This window comes from Chiloscyllium punctatum, chromosome 25 (genome assembly GCF_047496795.1).
Source record: "Chiloscyllium punctatum isolate Juve2018m chromosome 25, sChiPun1.3, whole genome shotgun sequence".
NCBI lineage: Eukaryota > Metazoa > Chordata > Chondrichthyes > Orectolobiformes > Hemiscylliidae > Chiloscyllium > Chiloscyllium punctatum.
The window spans coordinates 59817842-59838408 of NC_092763.1; the positions used below are offsets into that span (position 1 = coordinate 59817842).

The 20567-nt window shown below is 42.1% G+C and overlaps 1 protein-coding gene across 1 annotated transcript in view; it reads left to right on the forward strand.

Annotated features, from left to right (window-relative positions):
- Positions 1-332: 332 nt before the first annotated feature.
- The window catches only part of atp7a (ATPase copper transporting alpha), a 100262-nt gene continuing 80027 nt past the window's right edge, over positions 333-20567 (forward strand). Inside the window, exons 1-2 of the mRNA XM_072595361.1 lie at positions 333-455; positions 6535-6675. Coding sequence (XP_072451462.1) covers positions 6556-6675 — 120 coding nt within the window. The 5' untranslated portion in view covers positions 333-455; positions 6535-6555. The remainder of the gene's footprint in view (positions 456-6534; positions 6676-20567) is intronic.

A 20567-nucleotide genomic window follows, 5' to 3' on the forward strand; every position in this document is an offset into this window, starting at 1 on the left:
AATGGCCGACTGCTCCTGTTTCCTTTGTTTATGGGAGCGCAGTTTCTGCCACTATTCTTCAGTAGTTAGTTTTATAATTAATAAACTTCCTTCATGCCTTTTAGTCTTTTGTCATTTGTTGACCGCCATTTGAAAAGAGGGCACTTTTGTTGGTGTTTTTGTACATTTAGTAGTCAGTGGTCCCCTTCATACTTTTATGAAGACATGTCCCACATGATCCTCTCCCTCTGCACGTTCCACCCTCTGATTGACACTTCACGTCGTGATGTCAACACAGTCTAGTCCCGCCCCGTGCCACGAAGCGTCATCCATGTGCATGCGCAGCCTGGGTTCCGCTCCTCAATCTTATCCCTCCGGGAATCTCTGGTGGCGACGATCCGTTCCGGAGTTAACGTTATCCTTGGTGGTGGTGTGTCGTTAGCAGGAAGAAGTCAGCTGCTCGGCCGAGGCCTAAGGTGAGCAGCAGCTGGTGATGCTCTAGTACAAATATAAAGCTTTGTTTCTTTTCTAAATGAGGAAAAGCATGTGTCTTTTGTGCAAGAGTAAGGGAGAAACAAGTGAAAGCTTCAATTCATTGGAATCTTTTCAATAAACAACAGGACCTGATGTGGATCAGCATGAAAACAAACACTCCATAACAAAGGAAGTAATAATAACCCAATATGTTCAATAGAATCAATCAAATCCCAGTTCCAGGAAGTAGAATGCAAAATAACAATGCTACACAGAAATTCTTGTATAGAAATTGAGTATTTTGTGGAAACTTGATGCAGATGTATTGTTAAGTTTCATAATAAAGGAAAGCTAGTATTGGAAGAGCTTGTACGTGATATGAATTATGTAATACGTAGCGACCTTAAAATAGCTTGTATTTATAATGTATAGAAACGTGTCAAGATTCTTCACGAAACTGTAACCAAACAAATATTTGACACGGGAGTTAGAAATCGGGAGACGTGAGAGGGCTGATTAGTATCTGGATCAAAGCGATAGGCTTTAAGGAGGTCCGTTTTTAAAAAATACGAGCAACGAAACGAAGTGTTCAATAACGATTTGGAGGAGCCGGTATTGGACTGGAGTGGACAAAGTTAAAAATCATACAACACCAGGTTATAGTCTAACGGGTTCACTTGGCAGCACTAGTTTCAGAGTGCTGCTCCTTCAGGTGGTTGTGGAGTGTAAGATACAGAATTTATAGCAAAAGTTTAGTGTGATGTAAGTGAAATTGTATATTGAAAAAGACCTGGATTGTTTGTTAAGTCTCTCTCAACTTTTAGAATGGGCATGTTGGTTTCAGTTCTTTCATATGTAAATCGAATGTGTGGTCATGGAATTTGGAGGAGAGGAGCATAAGTGAGTCACATGAGTGAAATAAGTTTCGAGTGTGTTATTAGGGAACTGGATAATTTAATGAAAAATGGTACTGTAGTTCAGGACTAGACGATGCTGAGCCTTGGCTGAATGGAAAGTAGACAGGCAGGAGGCTGGAAGAACACAGCAGGCCAGGCAGCATCAGGATGTGGAGAAATCGTCGTTTCGGGTGTAACCCTTCTTCAGGACTGGAGGTGGGTGTAGGGGGAGCTATCAATAATTGGGGTGGCAGGGGAAGGGTGGTGAATTGTGGATGGGTCAATACAGGTAGAGGGTATGACCTGGTTGTTCAATGAGAGAAATGAATCCAGTTGGTGGAAGGGAGGTTATTTGAAATTTGAGAATTCAATGTTGAGTCCTTGGGGTGTAGGCTGCCCAGGTGGAAGAAGAGGTGTTGTTCCTCCAATTTGCAGTTTAATTCATTGTGGCAATGGAGGAGGCCAAGGATGGTCATGTCAGAAAGGGAGTGGGAAGGGGAATTAAAATGGGCAGTGACTGGGAGGTCCGGTCAGCTCCTGTAGTCCCAGCTGAGATGCTCAATGAACCATTCCTCAAGTTTACTTTTGGTCTCCCCAATGTAGCGAAGACCACGTCGGGAGTACCTGATGCAGTAAACTAGGTTGGAAGAGAGGCAGGTAAACTTCTGTATCACCTGGAAGGACTGTTTGGGGCCCTGGATGCTTGCAGTGTTCTTCCAGCTTCCTCCTTGTCTAATTTGGATTCCAGCATTTGCAGTTTTTTTTGTCTCTAATCTTGGATGAGTGGAAAGGCAGCTGAGTAACAGGTGATTCCTATCTTCATAAATGTGTTGGAGGGGGCAGCAAAGAGTGTTTTAAGAACATAATTGGCAGTGAAGAAAAGAAGCCTGATGTTATATTTGCAGTTGGCTGTAACTGAGAAATGAAGACAAAACGTTTGTAGTTCAGCCTTATTTTATTTTCCCCAAGTTGTCCTGCACAGGAAAGCTTATAATGTTTCTGTTTTTATACTTAAAGGCTATTTTTCTCCTAGTTCCTGAATGCTTGGGTATGGCTCATCTACTACTGGACATTGCTCATTTATCTAATGTGATTCTTGCACTGTTATAAAGGACATCACTTTTGAGGCTCATTCTGTCCATATTGGACCTCCAAATGGTAACACCTCTGAAAGTGCAGCTCTCTCTATACTACGTGCCATAGTCAGCCTAGATCATGTGCTTCTGCTTTGGACTTCGATTTGGATCTACACCCCAGTGATTCATAGACAAGAAAACAATTGAGTATGTTAGTTGACATAGTGCCTAACAAAATGTTAAGTCACTGTGCATATGGCTTTGTGGTGAGGTGTTATGTAGAACTGAAAGTTTTAATAATATAGTTGCTGCATGGTAGGCAAGGAAATGAACAAGCCAACTTGTGGTGAAGATTATTGTTATGGAACTTTATTATGATGAGAGCTTATACTATGTCGAGAAATAATATCTGGCAAGCAGTAACTTGTTTGATCAGGATAGAATTTAACGGAAGTGTTTAAGTATGATATATTCCTGGACTAAGTTGAATGTTCAATGCGGGCTTTAAAAACAATGTGTGCACCACTAGATATCTCTCCTTGCACAAAATGAGTTGCTGGCAGTCTGTTCTCTTCACTGTTGCATTAATTTTTATATTCATTCAGTAAAAGAGTTAATTAAAGGTATTATCAGAAAGCTAATGATTTTGCTGAGAACAAATTGTGATATATGCCATAGTTTAGACTCATACAGATGTACAGCGTAGAAATAGACTCTTTAGTCCAACTTGTCCATGCTGACCAGATATCCTAAATTAATCTCGTTCCATTTGCCGGCATTTGACCCATGTCCCTCTAAACCTTTCCTATTCATATATCCATCCAGATGCATTTTAAATGTTGTAATTGTATCAGCCTCCCCCACTTCCTCTGGCACTTTATCTCATACACATACCACCCTCTGATCCTCAGGTCTCTTTTGTCTTTCCCTCTCACCTTAAACTGAGTCCTTCAGTTTTGAACTCCCCTATCCTGTGGCAAAGACCTTAACTATTCATCCTAACCATGCACCTCATGATGGTATAGACATCTATAAGGTCACCTCTCAGCTTCCAACACTCCAGGGAAAATAGCCCCAGTCTATTCAGCCTCCCCGCAATAGCTCAAATCCTTCAACACTGGCAACATTCTTGTGTATCTTTTCTACACCCTTCCAAGTTTCACAGCATCCTTCTGATAGCAAGGAGATCAGAGTTGAATATAGTATTCCAAAAGAGGCCTGATCAATGTCTTAGACAGCTGCAACTCACTGCATTGAACAATAAAGGCAAGTGTACCAAACACCACCTTAAACTACTGTTGACTCGTGACTCCATTTTCAAGGAGCTGTGAACCTGCACTCCATAGTGTCTTTGTTCATAGTAATCATTATTCCATAACCTTAATTTAAACTTTCCAACCTTCTGTCCAAGTTGGCTTAGCCACCTTTATGGGGAAAGGGAGGGGCTGATGTAAGAGTGAGAAAGACAGGAAGAAAATTTGAGGGTAGCCAAAAACTAAAATACTGCTTCAGAGAAACTGAAGTAAATAAAGGCACTAATTTATAACAATACTGCTTTTTTTTTTGGTAATTGCATAGATCCAGAAAATCTTAGAAGGTCCCATAAAACCGTTATCTGAACAATCAGTTATTCAAATAAAATACTCCTCGCATCATCTCGTTTGAATAATCGAGGTTATTCTGTACATACATATTTTGGTTCAGCCTTCACAAAGGAGAGCAGAAGGTCTAGTTGGAGGGATGAAGTGAAATAAATTAGTAGGGAAATGGGTTGGGGAAATTGATGGGGTTAAACATTAAATCCCCAGAGTCCAATAATCTACATCCCAGTGTATTTAAGGAAGTGGCCCTAGAAATAGGGATGATCATCTTTTAATATTCTATAGACTCTTGAACAGTTCCTTTGGATGATGGTAACTTTAAAAAAGGTAGAGAGAAATAGAATTATAGACCAGTGAGCCTGACATTGATAGAAGGGAAAATGCTCAAGATTTAATAGAACACTAAGAAAACATTAACAGGATCAGACAGAGGCAGCACAGATTTACAGAGGGAAAAATAACGTTTGACAAATCCACTCGAATTTTTCAAGGATAAAATGAGCAGCATTATTTAGAGGGGTTGGGGGTGTGGGGGGTGCAGTGGATTAACTTGTACTTTCAGAAGGCTTTCAATGAAGTCCGACGTAAGAAAGCAGCACATAAAATTAAAGTGCATGGGGTTGAGAGTTATGTATTGACATTGATAGAGAACCAGTTTGCAGACAGAAAATGAGGAGTAGGCACTTAGGGGTCTCTGTGATTCTATTTATGAATAAACTGGTCTTTTTTACAGGAGACTGTAGAAGCATCTCAGCTTTTAGTATCTGGACCCCAGCTATTCACAGTATAGCTTAACGATTTAAGTGAGGAAACTAAATGTAATATCTCCAAATTTGCAGACAGCACAAAGCTGGGTGGGAGGGTGAACTGTGAGGAGGATGCAGAGATGCTTCGTATGATATGGTCAAGTGCAGCAAGCAGACAAATACATGGCAGATGAAACATCATGTGAATAAATGTGAAGTTGTCCACTTTGATAGCAAGAGATTGGCAAGGGGGAGGTGCAAGGAGACCTGAGTGTCTTGAACATCAGTCACTGAAAGTAAGTAGGCAGGTTCAGAAGACAGCAAAGGGAATGTTGGCCTAAAAAGCAAGAGTTTTGAGTACAGGAGCAGGGATGTCTTCCTGTAATTATATATGCCTTAGTGAGATCACACTTGGGAGTAATATGCGCATTTTGGTCTCTATATCTAAGGAATATTCTGGCTCTGGAGGGAGTGCAACAAAGGTTTACCGGACTGATTTCTGGATGGCAGGACTGATGTATGAATAGATGCTGGATCAGCTCGGGTTGTATTCACTAGAGTTTAGAAGAATGACCAGGATCTCCATCGGAGCCTATAAAATTCTATTAGAACTGGACAGGGTACATGCAGGAAGAATATTCATGATGGCAAAGGAATCCAAAACTGGGACTCTCAGTCTAAGGATTTAGGGTAGGCCATTTAGGACTGAGAAGCAGAGAAATTTCTTCTCTTAGAGAGTGATCAGCTTGTGGAATTTTCTGCTACAGAAAGTAGTAGAAGCCAAAACAGTGAATTGTTTCAAAAAGGAATTAGCTACAGTTGTACAGCTAAAGGGGTCAAAAGGAATGGGCAGAAAACAAGAACAGGGTACTGAGTCGGATGATCAGCTAGGATCATACTGAATGGTACAGCAGGCTCAAAGGATCAAATGGCCTACGACTGCTCCTATTTTCTATATTTCTCTGAAAACTTCTAAACAATTTAAAAGAATACATGCTGTGATATACAATATTTTCGGCCATAGTTTTTCATCACAATATACTGCACAAAGAAAAATTGAGCAAGTGTCCTAATGTTATTTTGGAGATGACAATGGGCAATTATGAATATCATAATACATTCAATGACAATCTTCACTCGTATTGGACTTGAAACTTTAACTTTTTTCACTCACCACAACTGCTGCCAGGCCCATTGAGTTACTCCAACATTTTGTTGCTATTTCAAACAACAGTATTTTGCTTTTGTCATTACAATTGGTTCATGCATATGAACACAAGAATTAAGAGCAGAAATAAATCACTCTCTCCCTCAAGCCTTCTCTGTAATGAGTAAGACCATGTGCAGCTCTTCACTTAGTTTCTGATCGACCTTTGTGTCACCAGCAAATTTGGCATTTGGTCCCTTTACCCAAAGCATTTATACAAATTGGCTGAGACTTCAACTCTTTCCAATGTTCTCTTGAAGCTGTGCATGCCATGCAAGATGATTGCCAGCGCCATGCTAACACAGCAGGCACTTCCAGTTCCAGAAGTGATCTTGTTCGGTAAATCCAAAATTTGGATAATTGACGTTGGGTTAACCAAGGTTGTTCTGTAGTTGGTCTGCCATTTCTTTGTTCACCATTATAATTTCCCCTGTTCCTGATTGTAAGGGATCTATATTTGTCTTTACTGAGCTTTTTAATTTTCAAATACTTTTAGAGGATTTTGCAATCTGTTTTCTTGAGGTTCGCCTGCTTGACTGCCTTACTATTTTCCAGTGACGTGAAGACCAAAGACAAATGGGCAAGAAAAGTGAAATGCATTCCATTAACATATCTGTGGAGGGAATGACCTGCAACTCATGTGTACAGACCATTGAGCAACAAATTGGAAAGTTACAAGGGGTCTGCAAAATAACGGTAGGTGTTGTTCAGTTTGTTCAGTGCAAGCTATTTTCTTCCACATTTTTGGGGCAGTGTGGAGGCATCCATGCTTCAGGATAACGAAAAGCTGAATAAGTTTTACTGGGACTTGAGCATTATGGTGTGCGTCAATGAAGTTTGTCTGCCACTGACTTCCATCTGTTTATTAACTCTTCATTTACAAAATTTCAAATTATATGTAGACAAGAATAACTTGTATGGATTTGTTTAAACAAAGTCACATGTAACTGTGAAGGGAATGCTATAGAGATAGTACATACGAACATTTAGAAATACTTAAATCAAATCTCTCAATGCGTGTAGTAAAATTTAGTCAACTGATGTAAGTCGAAGTGTCGCTGCCTGGCTAGAAAGCTGGCCGCCAGTTGGAAATATGGGAAGAGTTGGAAATGTTGTGTTCTAGGAGTTAATGGTCAGGTGCACTTTTGTACCCTGTGAATTTTTGGTTGATTTAGACTTGGGAAACAGGAAAACTGTATTAGAATTTGCTGATGATTAAGTAGTGAATTTGGTTTGCAGGATGAGGAGTGAAGTACTTTAGAAAAACATATATAGGTTCACAGAATGAAGAGAAAGTTTGAATATAATTAAATTTGAATAAGTGCTGGGTAATATACATTTAACTGTATCTCTTGCTGCTGTACAGGAGCAGTTGTGCACACTTAGTATGTACTAACTCCGTTGACCAGTATATTCATGGTTCCTCCCACTGCTGACATCATTGTTATGTGTCTGCTCTCTGCCTAAGCTGATGGCCTGCTTGAAGCCTTTCACTTGAAACACTTCACCCAAGTTCTCACCATGCTACCTCAGCAAAAATGGACAGTAGGTTATCTCAATGAACAGGCGAAAGTGAGGACTGCAGATACTTGCGATCAGAGTCAAAAAGTATGGTGCTGGAAAAGCACAGCTGGCCAGGCAGCATCCGAGGAGCAGGAGAGTCGACATTTCAAGCATAAACTTTTCAGCAGGAATGTGGCAGCGGAGGAGTTGGGAGTAAGGGATAGCGTTTTTACTGGGTGGAGGGGTGGGGCGGGGGGGGGGTGGTGGAGTGGGGGGGCGGAGGGGAGGAGGAGGACGTAATCCAGGTAGCTGTGGGAGTCGGTGGGTTTGAAGTTGATGTCTGTGTTGAGTTGGTGACCGGAAATGGAGAGGCCTAGGAAGGGGAGGGAAGTGTCCAAGATGGTCTAGATGAACTTCAGGTCAGTGTTGAAGATGTTTGTGAAGTTGATGAACTGTTGAACCTCCTCATGGGAGCACGAGGTGGCGCTAATACAAGCATTGATGTAGCAGAGGAAGAGGTGGGGAATGGTGCCGGTATAGTTGTGGAAGATGTACCCAATATCCCCCGCACCCCGTATAAATGCTATCCCTTACTCCCAATTTCTCCACCCCTGCCACATCTCTTCCCAGGAGGATCAGCTCCACTCCAGAACATCCAAATGGCCTCCTACTTTCAAGGACCGCAATTCCCCCGCCCACATGGTCAGCAATGCCCTCCAGCACATCTCCCCCATTTCCTGCACCTCTGCCCTTCAACCCCACCTCTCCAATCGCAACGAGGACAGAACCCACCCAGTCCTCACCTCCAATGTCCAGATACAATGCATCATGCTCCACCATTTCCACTATCTACAGTCAGATCCCACCACCAGAGATAAAATTCCTTCCCGACTCCTTTCAGCATTTCACAGAGACCATTCCCTCCGCAACTCCCTCGTGAGGTCTGCATCTCTCATCAAACCACCCTCCATTCTGGGTACCTTTCCTTGCCACTCCAAGTGGTGTAAAACCTACTTACACACACACACACTCCTCTACCTTGGGCAGAGAAGATGCCAACTTGCAGAATGTTTCAGAGAACATTTCCGGGGCACACGCACCAATCAACCCCACCGCCCTGTGGCTGAACTCTTCAACTACTCCCACTCCGCCAAGGACGTGTAAGTCCTGGGCCCTCTTCCATTGCCAAATCCTAGCCACCTGATGCTTTGAGGAAGAACACCTGATCTTCCACTTTGGGACCCTTCAACCACATATAAATTTCACCAGTTTCTTGATCTCTCACCCCCCCCCCCCCCCACTTCTTTTCCAATTCCAAGTTCCAATCCTCCAACTCAGCACCGCTCTCTTGAACTGTTCTACTTGCCCATCTTCCTTTCCACCTATGCATTCCACCCTATCACCATCACCTCCCACCTTCATCTACATATTGTATTCTCAGCTACCTGCCCCCAGTCCCACCCCCCCATTTATCTCTCTACCCCCTATGACCCTTCGCCCCCCACATTCCTGATGAAGAGCTTATGCTCGATATGTCGACTCTACTATCCCAAAGAACAGTATACCAATTTGAAAGTTGTGCACTCATGTTGATCATTGGAGAGACCTTGGCACTCCCACATTGTTCATATCTTCAGAGAATCATGAACAGTACTTTAGGCTTTTTTAAGAATGATAGTGCATGTGTATAGCATCCTTTACAATCTTGGGATGTAACAAAGCACAACGCAGCTAATAAAGTATTTGCTGAAGTGCAGTTGCTGTTGTGATTTATTGGAAAGTCATTAGTCCATTTGTACACAGCAAGGTTCCACAAGTAGCTGTCTCGTAATTATCCAGATTATTTGAGTTTGTTGATTATGTCTATTTCCTACTTAGATCTGTTTATGATTTCATCCAGAAGACACTACCAATGTCATACTTTCTCAGTGTTGCAGCATTAACTTTTATGATATTTTGGAGTGGGCTTTGAACCCACAATGTTGAGAGTCTGCAGTAAGATTGTTGCTGCAGTTGCAAAGTGGACAGCACAAATGGGACAGATGAGTAAAAAAATTCCGCATACATTTATAAAAAACAATGGGAGGAGAATAGAATTGGCTCAGTTGACTTAATATCTCCCATTAGGAAAATGCTAGAATCTATTATTAAGGAGGTGAAAGCGGGACACTTAGTAAATCCAGTTACAGTAAATATGATTTAATGAAGAGGAAATAATGTTTGATCAATTTGAGTGATTTCTGATGAGCAAAAGTGATATATGTGGACTTCTAGAAGCTGTTGAAAAGATGCTACATCAAATTAGAGTTTTTTTTTTCGGGGTAATATAGTCCCATGTATCGAGGATTCATTGGCTGACAGAAAATAGATTAGGAATAAAAGTAAAATACTGCAGATACTGAAGATCTGAAGGAAACAGGAAGTGTTGGAGAAATTCAGCTGGCCTGGCAGCATCTGTGGAGAGTTCATATTGTGAGTCCAATAAAGTGGTTCTTTGGAACCAGAGAAAATGTGACTTTTATTGCTGTTGAGAGGCTTCAGATTTGGTTGATGGAATAGAAAAAAGTGCAGTGACAGGTTAGAGGATGAGGGAGGTTAGAGACCAAAAGTGTCATTGAACAAAAGGCACACGGAGGCATAAATAAATAGTGAGGAGTAGACTAAAGAATTTCAATTGTGTGTGAGTAAAAGATTGGCAAATGAAATTTAATGTTGGAAAATATGAACCGTTTGGTGCTAAAGCAGCATGTTATTTAAATGGAGAAAGCTTGTAAACCTCGAGATTACAAAAAGATCTGGAGTACAAGGGGACCCAGGTCTCTTGGCGCATGAATTGCGCAAAGTTAGTATGTAAATACAATAAGTGATTAAGAAGACAAATGGAATGATAATAGGATGAGGATTGGAAGACAAAATTAGGAAAGTTTTATTACAGTTACATGTGACATTGATGAAACCGTATCTGGAGTAATGTGTACAGTTTTGCTCTTGGTTCTTAAGTAAGGATATTGTAATGTTCAAACCAGTTCATAGCTGATTCCTGTGATTGTTATAAGGTTATAAAAGGTTATAAGGAAAGATGGGTGACCTTATAGAGGTTTACAAAATCATGAGGAGCATGGATAGGATAAATAGACAAAGTCTTTTCCCTTGGATCGGGGAGTCCAGAACTAGAGGGCATAGATTTAGGGTGAGAGGGGAAAGATATAAAAGGGACCTAAGGGGCAACTTTTTCATGCAGAGGGTGGCACGTGTATGGAATGAGCTGCCAGAGGATGCGGTGGAGGCTGGTACAATTGCAACATTTAAGAGGCATTTGGATCGGTAAATGAACAGGAAGGCTTTGGAGCGATATGGGGCAGGTGCTGGCAGGTGGGACTAGATTGGGTTGGGATATCTGGTCGGCATGGATGGGTTGGACCGAAGGGTCTGTTTCCATGCTGTACATCTTTATGACTCTATGTGCTGTAACCATTGGAGCTCACGAGAATAAGAAATGTTCTCATTGAAACCTGTAAGATTCTGGGGGGATTTAGAAGGCTGGCTCACCTGTGGGAGAGACGAGAATTAAGGAAGACATTTTAAAAACAAGGGGCCTTCCATATAAGGTGTAGATTAGTCGAATTTTTTCTGTCTGTGAGTCTGCACAATTATTTTCTGTAGAGAGCAGTGGATGCAGGGAATGGGATTTATTATAGGGTGAGCTAGATGGATCTTTGATTGACAAGGAAGTTGACGGGCATGGGGGTAGCCAGCAAAGTGGAGTTGCACCCGCAGTCAGGTCAACACGATGCTGTCAAATGGAGAAGCAGGTTTGAGATGCCAAATGGCTGAAAGTTACTGTACTCCTAAATCATATCTTCCTAAAAAAAAGGTCTATTTGAAGCCTTGATGATTCCACAGAGTGGGTTCACCAAAATTATACCATATTTGAGAAATTATAGTTAAGGAGATTCTTGAGATCTAAGGATTATTTTTAGCCGTGTAGAGAAGACAGAAGATTTATTAGAGGTGTTTAAAATAATGAGTTGTGCGGCTTGATTGAATCTGGAGAAACTAGGTAGTCAGTCATGGATAATTAATTAATTTAACATGATTAGAATAAGAAGAGAGCTAGCAGAAACTGATCACATGAAGAAGCATGGAATGTTTTGTTGCGTGGATCATTGTATATCATGAAACAAAATTAAATATTTGAAATAGAGGAAGTTACAGAGCTACATAAGAGAGACAGCGTGACAGGTTTGATTTGGATTCAACTGCTCCAGCATAGAGTCAGGACAGATCAGAATGAATTGAATGACTGTGTTCTGTGTTGTAACCTTGTGTACTTCTGAGATTTTGAACTTCACCTTTTTAAATGCTTATTTATCTTTCTGTGCCTGTGATAGATGAGGTGCTTTCAGCACTGCTACTATCTTATAGAAGTGTACAATGACCCATCATTTATTTTGCATCATTTTCTCTGACCTTTTGATAACTGCGCTGCGCGGTGTTTTTCTTTGTTCTAAGCTTCATGATTTTGGGCAGATATTATATTAAGGGTTTAGATCAGAGTGGTGCTGGAAAAGCACAGCAGGTCAGGCAGCATCTGAGGAGCAGGAAAATCGACGTTTTGGGTAAAAGCCCTTCATCAGGAAAAGAGGCAGGTAGCCTGGAGAGATAAATGGGGCGGGGGAGCTGGGGAGAAGATAACAGAGTACATTAGGTGAATGGGGGTGGGGATGGAGGTGATAAGTCAGAGGGGATAGTGGAGTGGATAGGTGGGAAGGGAGATTGGTAGATAGGACAGGTCATGAGGACAGTACTGAGCTGGAAGTTTGGAGCTGGGGTAAGGTGGGGGAGGGGAAATGAGGAAACTGGTGAAGTCCACATTGATGTCCTGGGATTGAAGTGTTCCGAGGTGGAAGATGAGACGTTCTTCCTCCAGGCATCGGGTGGTGAGGGAGCAGCAGTGGAGGAGGCCCAGGACCTCCATGTCCTCGGCAGATTGGAGTTGAAATGTTGGACCACGGGGCGGTGATTGGTGTGGGTGTCCCGGAGATGTTCCTGAAGCGCTCTGCAAGATGGCGTCCAGTCTCCCCAATGCAGAGGAGACCGCATCAGCAGCAACGGATACAGTAAATGGCATTGGTGGATATGCAGGTGAAGCTTTGGATGTGGAAGGCTCCTTTGGGGCCTTGGATGGTGGTGAGGGAGGTGTGGGCGCAGGTTTTGTAATTCCTGCGGTGGCAAGGGAAGGTGCCAGAATGGGAGGGTGGGTTGTTGGGGGGCGTGGACCTGACCAGGTAGTCACGGAGGGAACGGTCTTTGCGGAAAGCAGAAAGGGGTGGGAGGGAAATATATCCCTGGTGGTGGGGTCTGTTTGGAGGTGGTGGAAATTTCGGTGGATGAAGCAGTTATTGGGAAGGTTGGTAGGGTGGAAGGAGAGGACCGGGTTGTTCTGTCCTTGTTATAGTTGGAGGGGTGGGATTTGAGGATGGAGGGCCGGGATGTGGATGAGATGCGTTGGAGGGCATCTTCAACCACGTGGGAAGGGAAATTGCGATCCCTAAATAAGGAGGCCATCTGGTGTGCTCTGTGGTGGAACTGGTCCTCCTGGAGGCAGATACGGCAGAGGTGGAGGAATTGGGAATACGGGATGGCATTTTTGCAGGAGGTAGGATGGGAAGAGGTGTAATCCAAGTAGCTGTGGGAGTCGGTGGGTTTGTAAAACAAAAATGTCAGTGTCAAGTTGGTCATCATTAATGGAGATGGAGAGGCCCAGGAAGGGGAGGGAGGTGTCAGAGATGGTCCAGGTGAATTTAAGGTCAGGGTGGAATGTGTTGGTGAAGTTGATATTATAATAAGTCTCCTCTTGTATTTATCTTAAATTGGGCACTATTTGGAAAGACAATGTGAACTCGGATCTTTGAGAACAAAGGTAATATCCTTACTGACTTGTGCTCAGTGTAAAACATTATGCTTTCCAAAATAAAATCTTGTTTTTTTAGTGGGAGAGGTGTTGTGCCTCCAGTCAATTGGAAACAGGTCATTCAGTACAGGGAAAATTAAAGGTATTATACATTAACCTTCAAACAATCATAGACTATTAGTTATGCCAAAAGTCCAAAGGTATGTTGCAAAAGGTTCAGTGACATTAGAATTTATGGCAGATTTTCTTTATGTGCTGGTTTGTAACACATGACATGATAAATTGATTTGTCTTGTACTTTGGCCATCAAGTTCTCAAGGAATTAGTTATAAATTAATGCTTCAACAACACAATCGCTGTGCTTGAGAACTTGCATTGATTGGTGCTTTCAGCACGATGAAATGAACAAAAAAAACCAATTAAGCCAGTTGTGTTGTGCACATAATGGCACAAAGTAGATGGGATATCTGGTTGGCATGGGCGAGTTGGACTGAAGGGTCTGTTTCCGTGCTGTACATCGCTATGACTCTGTCATTGGAGATGGGGATATTTGTGACGCCTGCACCTCCACTGCGTTGTTTTATTGTCCACCAGCGTTCACAAACTGGATGTGGTAGGACTGTAGAGCTTAGATCTGATCTATTGGTTCCCGGAGCATTGAGCTCTGTCCATTACTTGCTGGTTTGGCTGTTTGGCATGAAAGTAATCTTGTTTTGTAGCTTCACCAAGTTAACACCTAAGTTTTATGTATGCCTGGTGCTGCTTCAGACATGACTTCCTGCACGCTCCATTAAATAGGAAAATGGAAAGTTTGAATAGGCAAAAGAAAATACTGTCACCTTGTACCATCAAAACACTATTTGATTTGATTATCCATGTTGTACAGATTTTATTCACTGACCAAGAAGCAACTTGTACTATTTACACACTTATGAAATGGATGCCCCTTGAACTAATAGAGTCATAGAGATGTACAGCATGGAAACAGATCCTTCGGTCCAACCCGTCCATATGTCCCAACCCAATCTAGTCCCATCTGCCAGCACCCGGCCCATATCATTCCAAACCCTTCCTATTCATATACCCATCCAGATGCCTTTTAAATGTTACAATTGTACTAGCCTCCACCACTTCCTCTCGCAGCTCATTCCATACACTTATCACCCTCTGCATGAAAAAGTTGCCCCTAACATCTCTTTAATATCTTTCCCCTCTCACTCTAAACCTATCCCCCCCACCCCAGGGAAAGACTTTGTCTTTTTAGCTATCCGTGCCCCTCATGGTTTTATAAACCTTTATAATGTCATCCCCTCAGCCTCCGATGCTCCAGGGAAAACAGTCCCAGCCTATTCAACCTCTCCCTAAAGCTCAAATCCTCCAACCCTTGCAGTATCCTTGTAAATCTTTTCTGAACCCTTTCAAGTTTTACAACATCCTTGCGTTAGGAAAGAGGCCAGATTTGCACGCAGTATTCCAACAGTGGCTTAACCAATCTCCTGTAAAGCTGCAACATGACCTCCCAACTCCTGTACTCTATACTCTGACCAATAAAGGAAAGCATACCAAATGCTGCTTTCCCTATCCTATCTACCTGCGACTACTTTCAAGGAGCTATGAACCTGCACTCCAAGGTCTCTTTGTTCAGCAACACTCCCGAGGACCTTACCATTAAGTGAGTAGGTCCTAAGATTTGCTTTCCCAAAATGCAGCACCTCATATTTATCTAAATTAAACTTCATCTGCCACCCCTCAGCCCATTGGCTCATCTGATCAAGATCCCGTTGTAATCTGAGGTAACCTTCTTTGCTGTCCACTACAACTCCAATTTTGGTGTCATGTGCAAGCTTACTAATTATAACTCTGCTCACATCCAAATCATTTATATAAATGACAAAAAGTAATGGACCCAGCACCGATCCTTGTGGCACTCCACTGGTCACAAGCTTCCAGTTTGAAAAACAGCCCTCCAACACGACCCTCTGTCTTCTACCTTCAAGCCAGTTCTGTATCCAAATGGCTAGTTCTCCCTGTGTTCCGTGAGATCTAACCTTGCTAACTAGTCTCCCATTGGGAGAATTGTCGAACACCTTACTGAAATCCATATAGATCATGTCCACTGTTCTGCCCTCATCAATCCTTTTTGTTATTTTTCAAAAAACTCAATCAAGTTTGTGAGACATGATTTCCCACGCACAAAGCCATGTTGACTATCCCTAATCAGTCCTTGCCTTTCCAAATACATGCACATCCTGTCCCTCAGGATTTCCACCAACAACTTGTCCACCACTGACGTCAGGCTCACTGGTCTATAATTCTCTGGTTTGTCCTTACCACCCTTCTTAAACAGGTGGCACCACATTAGCCAACCTCCAGTCTTCTGGCACTTCACCTCTGACTATCGATGATACATATACCTCAGCAAGGGGTCGAGCAATCACTTCCCTAGCTTCCCACAGAGTTCTAGGGTGCACCTGATCAGGTCCTGGGGATTTACCCACCTTTATGCATTTCAAGACATCCAGCACTTCCTCCTCTCTAAAATGGACATTTTTCAAGATGTTGCCATCTATTTTCCCACATTCTATATCTTCCATGTCCTTTTCCGCAGTAAGCAAAGATGCAAAATACTCGTTTAGTATCTTCCCCATCTCCCGTGGCTCTACACAAAGATCTTGCTGCTCTTTGAGAGGCTCTACTCTCTCCCTCGTTCGCTTTTTGTCCTTGCTGTATTTGTGAAAACCTTTTGGATTGTCCTTAACACTATTTGCCATGGCTGTTTCATGTTCCCCCCGCCTTTGGCCTCCTGATATTCCTCTTAAGTATATTCCTACTGCCTTTATACTGATCTCAGGATTCACTTGATCTACCCTGTCTATATCTGAGATATGCTTCCTGCTTTTTCTTAACCCAACCTTCAATTTCTCTAGTCATCCAGCATTCCCTATACCTACCAGCCTTTCACCCTAACATGAGTATACTGTCTCTGGACTCTCGTTATCTCATTTCTGAAGGCTTCCTATTTTCTAGCTATCCCTTTACCTGCAAACATCTGCACCTAATCAGCTTTTGAAAGTTCTTGCCTAATACCGTCAAAATTGGCCTCCCGCCAATTTAGAGCTTCAACTTTTAGATCTGGTCTTTCCTTTTCCATCATATTTTAAATCTAATAGAATTATAGTCACTGGCCCCAAAGTGCTCCCCCACTGACACCTCAGTCTCCTGCCCTGCTTTGTTTCCCAAGAGTAGGACGAGTTTTGCACCTTCTCTTGTAGCTACATCCTTTCAATCTAAACCCTTATGGCAGTCCCAGTCTATGTTTGGAAAGTTAAAATCCCCTGCCATAACCACCCCATTATTCTTACAGATAACTGAGAGCTCCTTAAAAATTTGTTTGTCAGTTTCCTGCTGACTGTTACGGGGAGTATAATACAATCACAATAAGGTGATCATCCCTTTCTTTTTTCTGAGTTCAACCCAAATAACTTCCCTGGATGTATTTCCGGGAATATCCTCCCTCAATACAGCTGTAATGCTGTCCCTTACCAAAAATGCCACTTTGAGGCAAGTGGGGAGTATTTAATCACACTCCTGATCTGTGCCTTTGCAGTATCTCATGCCTTCAACCATTTTTTAAATATCACGTGCAGTGATTTGAATTGACTGAAGATTGGTATCTGTAATGCTAATCTTCTTGACTTTGGACAGATATTAAGTCACCTCTTGGGTGTATCTTGAATTGGGCATTATTGTACTGGCCTCCTCTACATCAGTACAAAAGATAAAGCTCAAGCATTCGCAACAACCTTAGCCAGAAGTGCCAAGTGGATAATCCGTCGCCGCCGCCTCCTCTGAGTTGACATTGTCTTTCTAAATAGTTTGATGAAATACTCCCCACTTGCCTGGGTGCGTGCAGCTCCAACAACACTCAAGAACTGGACATTATCCTGGCAAAAGCAGTGCTGTTACATCCACAAGCATCCACTTTCTCTACTATCGATGCTCAGTGTGTATTATGTGCAAGATGCATTTGCAGAAATTCACCAAACATCCTTAGAATATTTCAAACCCTTTGAGCATTTCCATCTTCAAGGAAAAGCGCAGCAGATACATGGAAATAATACTGCAAGTTTCCCTCCAAGTCACTTGACATCCTGACTGGAAATATATTACTATTCCTTGACTGTCACTGTGTCAAACAAATCCTGGTATTCCCTCCTGGCATCAACTGACAGCATGTGGACTGCAGTAGTTTGAGAAGGCAGCTAGCCACCACTTTCTGAAAGGCAATTAGGGATGCGGAAAAAAGGCTGGCCCAGTCAGTGATGCACATGTCTCATGAGTGAATAAAAAAAATGAGCAATTGTCCGGATCATTTCATATGCATTTCCTAATGTTGCAATGGTTTTACATATGAATGCAGCATAAAAATGTTTTTTAAAATTTTTATTTAAATGTTGTCCATGTAAGATTAGGGGAACTGTGGGCAGCAAGTCTGTGCCACCTGTGCTGGTTCTTCAGTCTCTTCTGTTCCATACCAGGTGGTGTTCTACTCCTCAAACTTGACTAGGTAATCTTTGGCTGGCCCTATCGACTTCATCTTAGTCTCTTTCACTCGATTGCCAAATTGGTAGGGCTTATGTCTGGGGGATAAATGGCACATCTGGCAGCATCAGTCGTCTCTCCGTCACACTGAGTCTCTGGTCTCTTCAGCCAATTGTCTGGGTTAACTCTATTTGTGATCCCATTCCTTCGCATGCTACCCAGCGTCTTGTAGGTAGTGCAGGTGAAAGATGTTTGAGATTAGTTAAAACTTTTGTTCTTTCCATGTCGTGCTGACATAGGGGACAAAGGCCTTTCACTTGCCAATAGGTAAACTGTGATTAGCACTTGGGTAGTTAAACAGCTTCTGGCTGTGAAATGTTTGGGCAGAATATATTAGCCCTCCAGAAAGGAAGGAGCTGCCGTTTTTGTCTGCAATTAAAAATGCTCATGCTTGAAGAAAACCAGTTTATTTCTCCAAATTAGTTGTTGTAAACTGTGGCTCCTGACCAAGAAGTCATATTAAAGTACAGATTTGAGATGGCCCAGGGGATCCCTTATGGACTCAGACCTGTAAAGCCTCTCTCTTGGTTCATCTCGGAGATTGTATTCTTGGAAGTCTGGAATAAAAAACCTCTTACAGACAGGTTAGTTTAATTTTAGTCATTCCAATTCTTTGCTTATGGCATCACTGCTGGTACCAATACGCTAAACTCACTAGGTTCTAATGACCTAGCAGAGTAGGGTACCAGCAGGCTACCCCAATGTACTGATACAAAGTGGCTTCCTTTATACAAAAGTTTACAAAAACATTGCATGTTCTTAATTAGACAGATAACCGTGAAAGACAATAATTCATAAGGAAGAAAAGTTAATTGACAGGTCTGTGTACGCTTGACCAATCACTCCTGCAGGCCGTAAGCCATTCATCAGGTGGGAAAAACAAACCCAGCAAGTTAGGCGCCTGCTAGCGAGATAAACTCCTATCGTAAAGAGGTACCAGTCTGAGCTAATTTGAGAGTTCATAAGGTAACCTTGTACAACACTCCTATCAGATACAATTCTTTTACAAAATGGCTTGTTTCCTTAGCAAGGAGGCAAACTTTTGACCATAAAATGGCTTCCTGAGACATTGTGCCAGAATCACTTCAATGTTAGGCTGAGAATAATTTCTAAGCTAGGAGCAGACTCCTGCTTTTAAGCACTGAATCATTCTGTACCTGAGGCTGAGATGTTACCATAAGGTTGCATTTAAACTGACTCATTTGTCTTCGAATTAAACATGCTTTCTTTTCAGGGTTGTGATTCAAATTCAAATAAGACATAAGATCTGATTAGCTAGGATTGACAGTGGGGTAGTCTGTAAGGTCTGTAGAGTGGTCTGCAAGAACAGCAAGTAAGTTAAAGCTTCATCAATATTACCTTTTACAGAGTTTGTATTTAATAACTGGTAAAGGCTACTCTATATCATCATAAAGTCCCAAATGAAATTAAATTCGATCCATAGCAGAAAAGCACTGAGTTAATTTTCTGCTGGCTTCAGCAGCCTCAGAACTAAAATGGTCTCTCTCTGTAGTGTCCTTTGGAACTCTCAAGTCAGGGTCTTGGAACTGCAGAGATGTTTTTCTCTGTGTCTGCCCCGTTTGCAAGGGGTTATAAGAATCCATTATAATTGACAGGATGTGACCGTCAATTACAAGGCTTCTGATAGTACCGAGTTTAGTTTCAGGGTTAGAATCAAACACCGTCATTAATTTCACAAGGAAACGGCCATGAATATTATCACTTGGTGTCCTGTACACACAGATTCACCGATACTAAAGCAAATGTTCTTAATTGCCTTAGAGCATCCTGTTATCACTTGGTGAACACAGATGTTTTTATCTTCTGTATTCCTTGAGTTCCCCTTTTTTTTGAGCCTTCCTACCTGTCTTATCTTCTAGTGCAGCGAGTGTGTTCTAAAATTAAGCATTGCATTTTAGTCTAAATGTTCAAAGGCATGTTTTAAGGCTATAGATGTTCTCAGTCAGAGACTTTACAAGGGTGAACCAGTCACTCTGTGCATCCTGCAATTAAGTGAAAGTACCTGGAGAAGGAGGATTGAGGAGTAACAAGTTGAAAGGATCATTTCAGCAAACTGTCAGGACAGGAACTATCTCCCCACACTTTCCTTCTGCCCAATGTATTCATTTTCTTTGTGTATCTACATGTGTGTAGGATACTTTTTAACTTGTAGCTAAATGTAGTTATGAATAATATGTTGATTATTCATAATTATTTATCGATAGCTAGAATCAATTTTTTTGCAATAATTAGTAATTCTTGTTTTATAATAGCTGAAAATGTGTTGCTGGAAAAGCGCAGCAGGTCAGGCAGCATCCAAGGAACAGGAGAATCGACGTTTCGGGCACAAGCCCTTTTTCAGGAATCCTGAAGAAGGGCTTGTGCCCGAAACGTCGATTCTCCTGTTCCTTGGATGCTGCCTGACCTGCTGCGCTTTTCCAGCAACACATTTTCAGCTCTGATCTCCAGCATCTGCAATCCTTACTTTCTCCTTGTTTTATAATAGCCTGGTCTGTGCTTTCTTTTAACCTGGGTCGAAATGACAGGTAAATTGGAGAATTTTGTGTCC